General features: G+C 40.2%; 1 protein-coding gene across 6 annotated transcripts in view; it reads left to right on the top strand.

Moving 5' to 3' along the window:
* brip1 (BRCA1 interacting helicase 1) overlaps positions 1-13,690 on the top strand; it is a 243,188-nt gene that overhangs the window by 20,976 nt on the left and 208,522 nt on the right. For 3 of the 6 annotated variants that reach the window (XM_050055532.1, XM_050055525.1, XM_050055494.1), the window contains exons 3-4: positions 1,614-1,820; positions 13,191-13,336. In XM_050055532.1, the coding sequence (XP_049911489.1) occupies positions 1,614-1,820; positions 13,191-13,336 (353 nt within the window). Of the gene's footprint in view, positions 1-1,034; positions 1,147-1,613; positions 1,821-13,190; positions 13,337-13,435; positions 13,582-13,690 lie in introns of all 6 variants that reach the window. The other 3 variants (XM_050055510.1, XM_050055517.1, XM_050055501.1) reach the window with 2 other exon arrangements.

Raw genomic sequence — 13,690 nt, forward strand, 5'->3', positions numbered from 1 at the left:
TGTATATATATATATATATATATATATATATGTATATATATGTATATATATATGTATATATATATATGTCTATATATATATGTATATGTATATATATATATGTATATATGTGTGTGTGTATGTGTATGTATATATATATATATATATATATTTGCAGAACATGTATGGAGCACTTTAACAATATTAAGAAATGGTAATGTGTCATTTATTTGCTTATGCTTGTATGCTGCACAATTTACCTCAGAGCAGAGAACCTGAATGTTTACACATTTAATGTCTCTAAATTGGAGTTTAATTGGGAGTCTCTTGAATGCTTAAGTTTGAAGAAAATAAACGAGCTGTTGTTCTGAAACATTGTGTCCATCCATAGATGTCCTGGTAAGAGATTTAACAGCATTTTTTTGTAAAAAAATAAATTAAAAAAATCACATTTTAAAGGATATCGTCAGATCATTGTTATTGGAAAATTAAAAAAAACTGAGATTTTTTTTGCCCATATCGCACACCCCTACGGCAAACTAGCTTGACAACATGGTCAATACAAGTGATGAGTATGACGCTGAGTATTGTAAACTGTGGGGACCTTGAACTAATGACTAAGGACAAATCTGAACCCTGTGGCTGGACCAGTTGGGAATCTCTGATTTAGAGTTTCCAGTTCACCTAAACTGCATGTCTTTGTGTTTTGGACAAGTGCAGGAATCCTGTCCAAACATGGGGGAACATTTAAACTTTACAGAGAAAACCCCCAGGTGGCCTATTAATGTCAAAATACATGTAAAATCATGTATCTCTGTGGAATGGCACAGGTTGGTGCAGTATGTGGAACCTGAGTCAAACCCCAAGTTATGTCTATCTGATTCTTAAAGCAGTTCATACTTACAACCTCTTTGTTTCCTGGACTGTGTTGTAGGGTGTGGTTTTTAAAATTATCCATGAAAAAGGTACGAATACCCTGAACACTTGTACTTAAAATTGTGCAATGCTATTTATAGATTTTGCATTTAGTGATTGTTTCTGTACCTTATCTGCAGATTGTACGAGGTCTGAACTATGGGCAGCACTGTTTGCTGGAGAGCCCCACTGGAAGTGGAAAGAGCTTGTCCTTGCTCTGCTCTGCTCTGGGGTGGCAGCAGGCTCAGTTTGGTATGTCCTTCTCACAGTATTAAAGAAACAGAACACAATTGTATAGGCAAGTAGACCCACTTGACTGCAGTTCACAAGCAGTGATTGACATGATTGACAGCTGCTTTAGAGACTCCTTGGCTCTGATTGATTGTTCCTGACTGTGCCGCAGTCTGATTTTAGCGAATGCCACTAGAGGCAGTAGGAAGAAGGTGAGGGACATGATTTTTTCACAGACTGGAATCTGTCCCATGCACTTCTTTCAGAATATAGTGACAGTTTCAGCAAAAATGACAGAGTTAATTTCATAAAAGTAACTGACTGCATCTTATATCTAACATCTATATAGTGAAACTAGATACAACTTGAATTTGTGTTGTTGTAATGATATGGTAAAATTCACATTGGCGTTTTCCATTGCCTACCCCGTGTACCAGCTGAGAGTCTGTCACTGATAGTTTTATCTGTGTCTCATTGTTTGATGACAGCGAAATTACAAGGAGGAGGAAGCATTGGCGAGGACAAGAGCTGGTTGGATAAAAATGGTGGAGACTGTAAGAAGTCAAATTTCACTACCCCCTGTCAGTGTGTGTGCCACAGCGAAGCCAGCAGGACCGTAGCTACAACAGCAGCCAAACCAGCTGTTGTGGACCTAACTGTGTCACCCTCAAAAGAGATGGCAGCACCTGAAAAAAGTAAGTCTCTTTCAGTTTGTAAGTTTATTTGTAGTAGCATTTGAAACATGCATAACAGTTCTTTTGCCTGAATCAGCCTCCCCTGTAGGACAGTGGTAGTTGGTCATTTCAAATACAGGTAGACATAGATTTTTTGGTATTTATTTTCCTAGATTCACACAACATTTACATATTAATAAAGGTGCTTGTGATATCAGATTAAAAATATTAATTATTTGTGTCTTACACTGAACAAAATGTTAAACCTAACACTTTTGTTTTTGCTCCCTTTCTGTCACAATGCTGCACTCCCCCTCAGCGTTGGTGATGATGATGTTAGCATACATACAATTTTGTCAAAATTATAATCCAAACACATGTTAGATTGCACAGACATCTAAAGGATCTTTAGTGTTTTTATCCCTCCAAAAGGGCTGTGGCCTTGAGGTTTCACAAGTAGCTTATTTATATGTGCCGGTCTGGTCTGTTGGCACAAGACACCAATTGGCAGCAATAAGCAAATTGTCTAATAAGCAAGTTAAGTAAGCCCTCGCTGTTTGCTTGTCTGCAAATTTACCTGAGAAGTGTGTGTTCCATAATGCATGGTTGTATCGTTATGTAGACCTACACATTTTAAACTCTCTAAATAAAGGCATGGAAATGGGGTAAAAAGTTATGGAAAAGTAAAATAACAGGAAAACTTTGTGCTATTTGTGTAGTGACCCCTTTGCCTATCAAAAAACGGCCACAGCGGTTGCTGATTGATTGTTTCGACGTGTGCAACAATAACCCTAAGCCTGTTTTATAGGCCTCTGCTTGAAAATTGCATACCCATAATGAAATGAATATATCTCTGCAACCACAAGGTCTATTTGAATACTTTTGGTGTTATAGTAAAGGGAACATTTGTGAGATTTGTTAAGGTGTGTAAATATCAGTATATGTGTGTGTGTTATATATGAAAATGAAAGTAAATGAAGATGGCACACAGCACAAATGAAACATTTTGAGGTTCGCCTAAAAAAAAAAAAAAAACATTTTCAGGATGAGTATCCCTTTGGAATGATGCAGCTGCAGCTCTAAACCTCTATCAAATCATAGTACAGTATGTGAACATTAACTCTGCAAAGGTTGATTCTGATAAAGTGAAGCAGAAGAATATTAGAGAGGTTTCAGTACAGAAAATTCAGGCGAACTCTCCAAAATTGCACCATGTTTGCATGAGATTTTTTTCATGTACAATCCTATATCTTTCATTTTTTGTTTCTGTAAATCCCTAATGATGTTTAGGATATACACATACAACTGTCCGTTTAGTTTTTTTCATGTATTTCCCACTCCAAACTGACTAATACACACCTACTACATGTGAAACAGATTTTCTCTTCTGTGCTTTGGAGGCTCGTATCTCTGTGACGGATTGGTCGATTTGAGTGATTGACACCTCGTTTGATTCGTTAGAGCCAATAGAATGACGCTATACCCACCAAAACGAGATTGACAGTACTGTAAGCCAATCAGACTCAGCAGAACGCATTGTGGGGGAGATGTCGGCTGCTGTGAGTGGTCATTGTTATGCTTATCCCCGGAACCTGAAGGCCATCATGTTCGCCCGGATTCACTTGAATGCTGGACAACATGTCGGTCAACCAGAAAGTAGTGTGATTTAACAGCAGAATGAGCTTTTCACGGCAAAAACAACAAAGGTAAGAGAAATATTACAACTATAGCTAGGCGAAACGATTTCTGTTGTTGTTGTTCTTTGGCCTCTATCTCTCCGATACTTTGGTGTAGAGTGCTTTGGCATATGTGTGGAAACAGCGGAGTCTCTGCTTTCATTTGAGATGAATGGCGTGTGTTTTGCATAACGTGTCGTCGAGTTAGAGCCTGAAATATACCAAGTGGGTTGGGATATCAGTGCTGTATGGAGTTGGATTTGTTGTTGTTTATTTAGTTGTTGTTTGAGCTGTGTTTGGGGCATGTAAAAAGGGTTTTTACAGCCTTGTAGCCCAGGTTCTGCTGTTTAATTTGATGTGCAACATCACTATATTCTTTGTGATCAGTGCATTGTTTCACACTGTTTGCAAAGTCGCTCTCAAAGTCCCCCAATTTGGGGTCTTTAGGTTTTAACAGGTTTAAATATCCACTAGTTTCCAGTATAATTGATCAATCGATTTATTACTTAGAGCTCTTGAGTTCAAACAAACGTTATCCACTTTCCAATAACTGTCCACTTTTGTATGAAGAAAAAACCTTTTACAAACATTGGCGCACGGTCAAAAAACTGTTTGCTTCTCATCCCAGCAAAATCTGTCTACCTGATTCACCTGATGAAATAAACTACCGTCTGATTGACAGTGAAACTGCTCCCTCCAATAGTGGGAGGTATAACAGACACTAACAGGTAAAGGTAGCACGCACATCCCAAAAACTTAATGCTGGGTGCTGGACCAAAAGGTAAGTATGAAATAAAAGATAAAGTCCACACACCAGAAGCTGCTCCTTGAAAATTTATTTAGACGTAATGTTTCGGGCTGCTGCCCTTCATCGGACATGAAGTAAATGTGGATACACCTCCATATATACAACCCCTTAGGGTCACCTGACACAATCAGGTGATAAACCACAGGTGTGAGAAAAATAATAGTATCAATCAGAAAGAAGAAAATCAGAAAAGGATGCATGTACACCTAATTCAATTATATCTATGCACAAGCATAGGAAAATACATGCATACATAGATTCAATTCAAAAGATCAAAATACAATACAATGCAACAATACCAAAACACCACTTTACAAAAATTCTTTTAGAAAATCTTTAAGAATTTGCGCAAGTATAAGGCCTGCAGTGCAAATGTAAATATAAACATATCACACACACTTTAAATATCACATGAAGAGAGCATCACGTGAAGACCTTCATAAACTTCTGCGATATTAAAAGGGAAAAAAACGTTCTGTAGAGGCGTCTCTAACAAGTATCAAAACCACAGCGATATGACAAATGCAGACAACATGAGAACATGGCTCACACTAGGGTTGGGTTGGTATGAGAAAAGAAACAAACGGTCCGGTTTTTGTAAAAAAAAAACAACGCATCAAGTCGGTAATACCGGGTGCAACTGACTCATTTAAAATAAAAAAACGACCATAGGACAACAGAGTGACAGTAACAAGTTGTTTCTTTTATTCCTTACAAATAAATTTTGCAGCTTACTCAATCAGTGCAAACAAGGGTTGCCTCCTTCTTCTGGCTCAAAGCCAAAGTGTTGCCATAGTGGAGCATTCTTTGTTTTTTTTTTTAGCCTAAATTGTCCGCCATTATTGATTCCCCGTCACTATTAAACAAACTCCAGGCTACAGTAGAGGCCTCGGCACATGCGCACCCGCACCCCCTAGCTGTGCTTGGTGAAGAGGCAGATACAGGTGTCCACAGACTCGGGCGTACTATAAGTGTAGCGGACTCCGTGTAATAATGTCCGTGAAAAATCCCCGCCATGTGAAAAATACATGCCGAACAGTCTTTTGTGTGACACTGGTGCGCGGAGCGGAGTCCACGCGGTCGTGCTTTGCGCGCACAGGGCTTGCGGACGTCCACTTTTACCGGGCGGACCTCCGCGGAGTCCGCTCCGCGTACGTTCCGCCCGATTATGCGGTCTGGTCGGTCTCAAAAAAAAAAAAAAAAAAAACCCCGGTCCAAGACGGAGTACTGAACCGAATTGGTATTACCGAGAACCGACCCAACCTTGGCTCACACAGTAGCAGCCAAAGTGTCGACACTTTTGGCTCCCAAAGGGCTCAATGTAGATTTTGACTTGAGGCCTTTTTTATGATGTGTTTGCTTCGTGCGCTTCATTTTTATGGGTCTAGGAACTTGCCAGTTGTGTTTACATTGTTCCCTCAGTAGCTGGTATGATGTTGTATTTGATTTTTTTCTGCTACTACTGTGTGAGCCATGTTTTCATGTTGTCTGCATTTGTCATATCGCTGTGGTTTTGATACTTGTTAGAGATGCCTCTACAGAACATTTTTTTCCCTTTTAATATAGCAGAAGTTTATGAAGGTCTTCACCTGATGCTCTCTTCATGTGATATTTAAAGTGTGTGTAATATGTTTATATTTACATTTGCACTGTAGGCCTTACACCTGCGCAAATTCTTAAAGATTTTCTAAAATAATTTTTGGTAGTGGTATTTTGGTATTGTTGCATTGTATTGTATTTTGATCTTTTGAATTGAATCTATGTATGCATGTATTTTCCTATGCTTGTGCATAGATATAATTGAATTAGGTGTACATGCATCCTTTTCTGATTTTTTTTCTTTCTGATTGATACTATTATTTTTCTCACACCTGTGGTTTATCACCTGATTGTGTCAGGTGACCCTAAGGGGTTGTATATATGGAGGTGTATCCACATTTACTTCATGTCTGATGAAGGGCAGGAGCCCGAAACGTTACGTCTAAATAAATTTTCAAGGAGCAGCTTCTGGTGTGTGGACTTTATCTTTTATTTCAGGTATAACAGACAAACATCAACAAACATGGCTCTGACACACCGGCCCCTAATTGTTTCTGGCAGAAGACAAAACAATTCAAAATAAAAAACAGGTGTTACATAAGGAGCCATTACCTTAGAAACAAACAAAACAAACAAAAAACTGACAGTTCCCTTTACAAGAACTCTTTTTAACCCATAAACTGCATTTTCTCTACTCAGAAATATGGATTGGCTAAATATTGAGCCTGTCTCCATCTTCTTTTGATATACAAATCTCCTCTGTCAAAGAGTCCAGGTGGCAAAGCTGGTTTTCCTTTCATCAGAAGGATGTAATTTGGCGTCAGCGGCTCAAGATCATCGGGATCTTCAGACAGTGTAGTAATGGGGCGGTCCTTTAGCATGGCTTCCACTTCACATAGTACAGCGTGAAACCCTTCGTCATCTAAACATTGCTGATGAAGAACAGTGTTTAGAATCTTTTTCACCATACCAATGATGCGTTCCCAAATGCCGCCATGATGGGATCCAGCTGGAGGGTTGAAACTTGAACTTGAACTTGAACTTTTCTGTGCCATGATCTTCTGTACTTTGTTTTGATTTATTGAAGCCAAGGCTTCTGAGTTCCCTTTCCGCTCCTATGAAATTGGTTCCATTGTCTGATCGCATCAGAGTTACTTGTCCTCTCTGGCAGATGAATCTTCTTAAGGCATTGATAGGAGTCTGTATCAAGTGAGTACGCAACCTCCAGATGCACTGCTCTACTTGCCATGCAAATGAAAAGTACTCTGTAGCGCTTCAGGATGCTACGACCTTTCTTCACATCAATTGGATCAAAATAATCCACACCAACATTTGTGAACAGTGGGGGATCTGGAAAAATTCTCTCAGGGGGTAGATCTGCCATTTTTTGTTAACCCACATTTCCTCTGTAACCCCTGCAGAGGTAACATTCTGCTATTACCTTTCTCACTGCTGGATTAGCACTTGTAGTCCAGTATCTTTTCCTCAGATTGGAGAGTATGTGGTTCCTACCACCATGACCCAGTTGGTCATGAATATGACGGAGTATAAGAGTTGAGATGTGCTGGTCCTTGGCTAGAATGAGTGGGTGCTTTTACATCAGGCATGGAAGCTCTATTTAGCCGTCCTCCAACTCTCAAAAGATCTCTTTCATAAATTGGATCAAGTTTGTGGATGGCGCTCTCCCTTTTTACCATAGATCTTCCAGATGCTAGTGCAACAACCTCGTTGTGAAATCTTTCCCATTGACTGAAGCGAACAATAGATGTCTCAGCTTCAAAGAGATCATCTACAGACAAACTTTGTCTTCCTAGTGAAGCTTTAAATTTCTGCATCTCCAAATTGACGCCAGTCAGGTGACGACCATCATCACTGGTATTTGCAGAGATTAACTGCTTCCTTTTCTCGCTTAAAGTCAAGACAATCATTTTCAACTTGAGAATCCAACCTACAGCAGTTTTCAACCTTTCCCAACTGGAAAAGTAAGTGATCAGTTTCTGTGTGGCATTTGAAACATCTTCAGTGACAACTGCATGCACTGCAAGGTTCCTTTTCATTTCTGGGTCATCAGCATTTCCATAGAAACTTTGGGCTTTCAGTCCATCTCTTTTGAACCAAATGTTCAATTTTCGGCCCCCTTGAGGCATCATCTGCAGGGTTTTGTGCTGTAGGAATGTATCTCCATTGAGAAACATCTGTGGCTTCTCTTATTGTTGCTATTCTATTTGCTACAAATGTTTGGAACCTTTTGTCCTCGTTGTTGATGTATTTTAGTACTGATGTACTATCAGTCCGGAATTTGCGACTTCTCCATAGGAAGCTGAGGTTCTGATCGTAGCATTTTGTCCACTTTAACGGCAAGAACAGCAGCTGTCTGTTCTAAACGAGGAATAGTCACTTGCTTTAGTGGACACACCCTGGACTTGCTGAGTACAAAAACAACATGGACTTCGTTCTTGTGGTTTTGCAACCTGACGTAAGTAACAGAGCCATATGCATTCTCACTGGCACCAGAGAAGTGGTGTAGTTGAGCAGACGTAACCTGTCCAAAATATTTAGGTTTGAAATATCTACTGATCTCAAAACTTCCCACTCCTTCAAGATTTTCCAACCATTTGTTCCATTTCTGTTGAAAGGATTGAGGTACTGGATCATCCCAACCATACTTCAAACGATACAGGTCCTGCAAAATCATCTTAGCTGGGATTGTTAAAGGAGCCAAGAAACCCAAAGGATCATAGACAGAACTGATAATCGATAACATACCACGCCTTGTGTGTGGCTGTTCTCGGATGTTAAACTTGAACTTGAAGGTGTCAGTCTCAGTGCACCACTGCAGTCCAAGAGCCCGTTCAACTGGCAGCTTGTCTCTGTCTAGATCCAACTCCTTGAAGTTCTTGGATCTGTGCTCCTCTGGAATTACCAACAGCACCTTTCGACTGTTGCTAATCCACTTTGTAAGATTGAAGCCTCCTAACTTGCAGAGAGCTGTGAGGTTCTTGACCATGAGAACAGCATCTTCTCCAGAATGCAAACTTTTCAAAAGATCATCCACATAAAAGTTTCTTGAGTGTGTCAATTACTTCTGGTGGAAAACGGTTTTGATTACCATCAGCAGTTTTTCTTAGAGCAAAACATGCACAGCTAGGAGAAGATACTGCTCCGAACAAATGGACAGTCATACAATACTGTACAAGTTCTTGCTCCAGGTTACCTTCTGGCCACCACAAAAACCTCAAAGTCCAGATGTTCTAATGCAACTTTGACCTGATGGAACATTGATTGCACGTCAGACATGATTGCCACTGGTTCCTGCCTGAATCGCGTCAAAACTCCCAGCAAAGAGCTTGTCAGGTTTGGTCCTTGCAGAAGTTGACTGTTCAATGAGACTCCTTTAAATTCTGCCCCACCGTCAAAAACAACACGCAGGTTTCCTTTCTGTGGATGGTATACTCCAGGGTGAGGGAGATACCAAATTTTCCTGTCAGAGCCTTTAAACTGATGCTCTGGCACCTGTTCTGCATAACCTTTGTTGATGACATCAGTAAGAAAGTTAGAATATTCTTTGTGAAAACTTTCATCCTTCAGAAGTCTCCTTTTCAGTGCACTGATATGTTGCATAGCAACGGAAAAAGTTGTTTGGCATGTTTACATGGGGTGTCTTGAAAGGCAGCTTCATCATGTAATGGCCATCCTTAAGCTGCACTGAATTTTCCACTATTTCAATGAATTTCCTTTCCTCTACTGACATCTCCTCTTTGTCATTAGAGAATTTTTCACTGAAATCATGATTGTACTGGTTTATCAGCTCTTCTAATTTGTCAACACAATGCTGGTTAACAGCAACAGCAGGGTAGCCATACTGCATTGCACTGTTTTCACGCAGAGGTCCATTAACCCCCCAACCAAGCAGAGTTCTTACTGTATGGTCCCTCTCCTTGACTGTTGATAACTTCCCATGGTTCCATTAACTTTGAGGCATTTGTGCCAATCAACAAATCAACATCAGTGTTAATGTGGGGGATATGTACACCTTTCAGGTATGACCACTTAGACATCTCTTCTTTGGTGATGATATTGGTTGTCGACACTGGCATTTCTTTCTGTGTGAACATATTAGGAAGTCCAAAGAACTTCTTGCCAGCAAGTTCAGAGATCTCTAAGCCTTTGACAATGCAACTTGTAACAGTAGTATTGTTTACCATTGTGCATAAATGAATCTTTGTTCTTTTTCCTTTGAGGTTCAGCCTTTCCATTAGACTTTAAGAACAGAACGTGTCCGTACTTCCTGGATCCAGAAACGCATACATTTAAATGACTTTGTTTCCCTTTGTACATTTAACATTGACAGGTAAGATCGAAAGGATGCCGTTACTGCCCCCGGCCCCTGTTTGACCACAAGTTGAGACAGCTGTGCCACTCACCGACAGTTCCTTTGGCTGATCTTCGGCTTTGCCTTTCTCCTTTTTCTCAATGTGAAGAACACTGGGATGACTCTGATTACAATCTTTGCAAGATATGCGCTTATTACAATCCTTGCTCATGTGCCCTATACACAAGCAACCAAAGCAAACTCCTTTCTCTTTTAGAAAGTTCAACTTTTCCCGGTGCATTCTCTTTTTCAATTGTGGACAATGCTCCAATGCATGTCCATGTGTACAATACAAACAGGAAACAATGTTTGGAATTGCAGGTGGCATACTTTGTGTTTGAGTTTGAATGCTTTTCTTGGCTATATTCACAACTGGTTCATTAGCCATGAAGACAGCAGTTGCAAAAGTATTTCTTTAAAGCTGTGACTTTTGTTGCAACTTTGTCTTGTAGCTTCTTTTATTTACACCAACTTGAGTGTCTTGGATGTCACCAAAAATAGGATCAGAAATGATTTTGACTTGGTACTCAATGAACTGGACAATGTCCATAAAACCAGATTTACGTCTTTGCATTTCAGAAATGTCACGTGCAGTCACTCTCCATTTCTCTCTGAGCTTGTAAGGACGTTTCTGAATTATTGTTTTTGACCTTTGATTCATTTCCAAAATGTTTTTGGAGAAGGTCTTCAGCCACAGTGTTACCGCTTTCTGAAGTCATGTGCTGGCAGCTGCACACTAGATCTCTAGGCTGCCCCCTGGTGAATTGCTCCAGGTAATACAAACAATCTCCTTTTGTTCTTTGTCTTAGCTTCCACACAATGTTCAAAAGCTCTGATAAATGTCCTGAATTGCAGAGGATCTCCATCAAAAGTAGGAATTTCTCTGTGTGGTAGAAATTGAGAGTTTTGTGTCTGTACAAGGAGTGATGTTACTTCATTTTGTCTTTGTAGCAGACTGTGGAGTTCTCCAGGTACTAGAGGATTGACTTGAGAATGTGTTGCTTGCTGACCAACAGGATTTAAATCTGATTGATGTGATTTTATTTGACCAGAGGTTTGCAGCTTTAATCTTGTCTGATTAGCTGCATTTTCCTTTTGCTGTGGGATGTATTTTTCAGCATGAGGATTGAGTGCTGTTCCTTTTTTTAAATAGGATTCCATTCCATCCGAATGTGCATTTGCAACACTGCCATGACATAAGGTATTCAACACTGCTAATTTTGCTGCAGATGCTGCTATTTTAGTTTCGATTTCAAGTTGCTCCTTTTTCCTTAATTGCTCTGCTTGCTCCTCCAAAGCAGGTTTTTTTTCTTGTAATGCAGCAGTGCGTGCCATGAGTGCAGCTTTTTCAGCGTCCGCTTGAAGATATGCAGATGAAGTTGTAGACTTGCTGGCCTTTTAGACATTACTTTTGCGACTAAAACATTTGCTGGCAGTATTAGATTCCACATTTGAAATGCTGTCCTGAGGCTCCACATTAACCCCATTGTTATTATCGACACCGTCAACAGGAGGGCAACATTCTTTGCCAACCAGCCATTTGTTTACATCAACAATACATTCATTGACACTGAGCATCTTTACCTTTCAAAGAATATTTTTTGGGCTTTTTGCCTTTAATTGACAGGACAGTGTGAAATGGGGAGAGAGAGAGAGTGGGGGGGAGAGAGAGAGAGTGGGGGGATGACATGCAGCAAAGGGTTGCAAGCCGGAATCGAACCTGCGACTGCTGCAGCGACGCATTGCCTCTGTACATGGGGTGCCGGCACTATCCACTATGCTACCCACACCCCAAGCATTTTTACCTTCTCTGGTGGTAACAAACCCATCAGAGCTTTATGTATTTCTTTTGCATCATCACAGAGATCATTAAACTTTTCAAATGTACCCTTTGCCTCTTTTTCATAACTTTTATCACACATCAACAGTACTCTATTTGAGACTGTATGCCTTTTTGAATTTCGCTTTTCTTTCTTTTTGTAAGTTCGCAATTTTCTCCATAAGCACCTTTGCGGTCATTTTAATAGTCTGATTTTTTACAGAGGGGTCTGTATCACCGGTACCAACAGGAGGTTCTGTCAGTCCATGTACAAATGCGCTCAGTTTGTTTAGTCAGTCACCACCAATGCATTGGATTTTACACGCAAAGTTATGTGTGCAGACATTTAAAACAATGGCCATTCCTTTGTTGGATGTGGCGCTACACATACCTTGGAGTTGACTGCATGCATATACCGTGCCGGCTTTCTCCGATGATATCCGCAGCTCCAACAGCTCCGGTGCGAAACAGGGAAATCCAACGCTGTCCTCAAACGACTGCAGAAATCCAACGTTGTCCTCAATGAAACAGTTTTTTGACTTAATGTAGTGACCACTTTGCCTTTAAAAAAACGGCCACAGCGGTTGCCTATTGATTGTTTCGACGCGTGCAACAAATGATTAAATGTCCACTTGTTTCCAGTATAATTGATCAATCGATTTATTACTTACACCTCTTGAGTTCAAACAAACATTATCCACATTCCAATAAGAGTCCACTTTTGTATTCAAAGAAAAAACCTTTTACAAACATTGCCGCACGGTCAAAAAACTGTTTGCTTCTCATCCCAGCAACACCTGTCTCACCTGATTCACCTGATTAAATAAACTACCATCTGATTGACAGTGAAAATGCTCCCTCCAGTGGTGGGAGGTGTAAGACAAACAAATACGGCTCTGACAATGTGACTTTTGCCTCAAAGTTGCAATGTGCCAACAATGCACCTGATCAGGTTCTCATTTTAAGACCAACACGCCCATAGGTGCAAGTACATTTGCTGCTTACACAGCGTGGGCGCTTGCCCTGAAAATAACAACTGCATTGGTGTGAAACTACTGTTGTAATGACAGTTGCGCTGTGCTGTGTGCAGCTTCAGCTAGCTGTAAGTCAGGGCCCGTAGTTTTTGTTACTGTATATTATCTAAAAAGTTTAATGTATGGCCATTGCTTTGTTTCAGTGCAATTACCAGAGGAGTCACAGCTCAAGAAACAGTTTACAGCCTCTTGTCTGTCTGAGAAATTCCAGTCTTCCCTGAGCTCTGACGGTGAGAAGGAAAAGGACTTCCAGCCAGACAGGAAACGCATTCGCACTGCTGAACACAAGGTAGCTGTAGTTGTTATCTGTCTATCTCTGTCTGTCTGTCTGTCTGTGTACACANTATATTATCTAAAAGTTTAATGTATGGCCATTGCTTTGTTTCAGTGCAATTACCAGAGGAGTCACAGCTCAAGAAACAGTTTACAGCCTCTTGTCTGTCTGAGAAATTCCAGTCTTCCCTGAGCTCTGACGGTGAGAAGGAAAAGGACTTCCAGCCAGACAGGAAACGCATTCGCACTGCTGAACACAAGGTAGCTGTAGTTGTTATCTGTCTATCTCTGTCTGTCTGTCTGTCTGTGTACACACAAACATATATATATATATATATATATATATATATATATATATATATATATATAT

The sequence above is a fragment of the Epinephelus moara genome, chromosome 2 (assembly GCF_006386435.1).
Source record: "Epinephelus moara isolate mb chromosome 2, YSFRI_EMoa_1.0, whole genome shotgun sequence".
Classification (NCBI taxonomy): Eukaryota; Metazoa; Chordata; class Actinopteri; order Perciformes; family Serranidae; genus Epinephelus; species Epinephelus moara.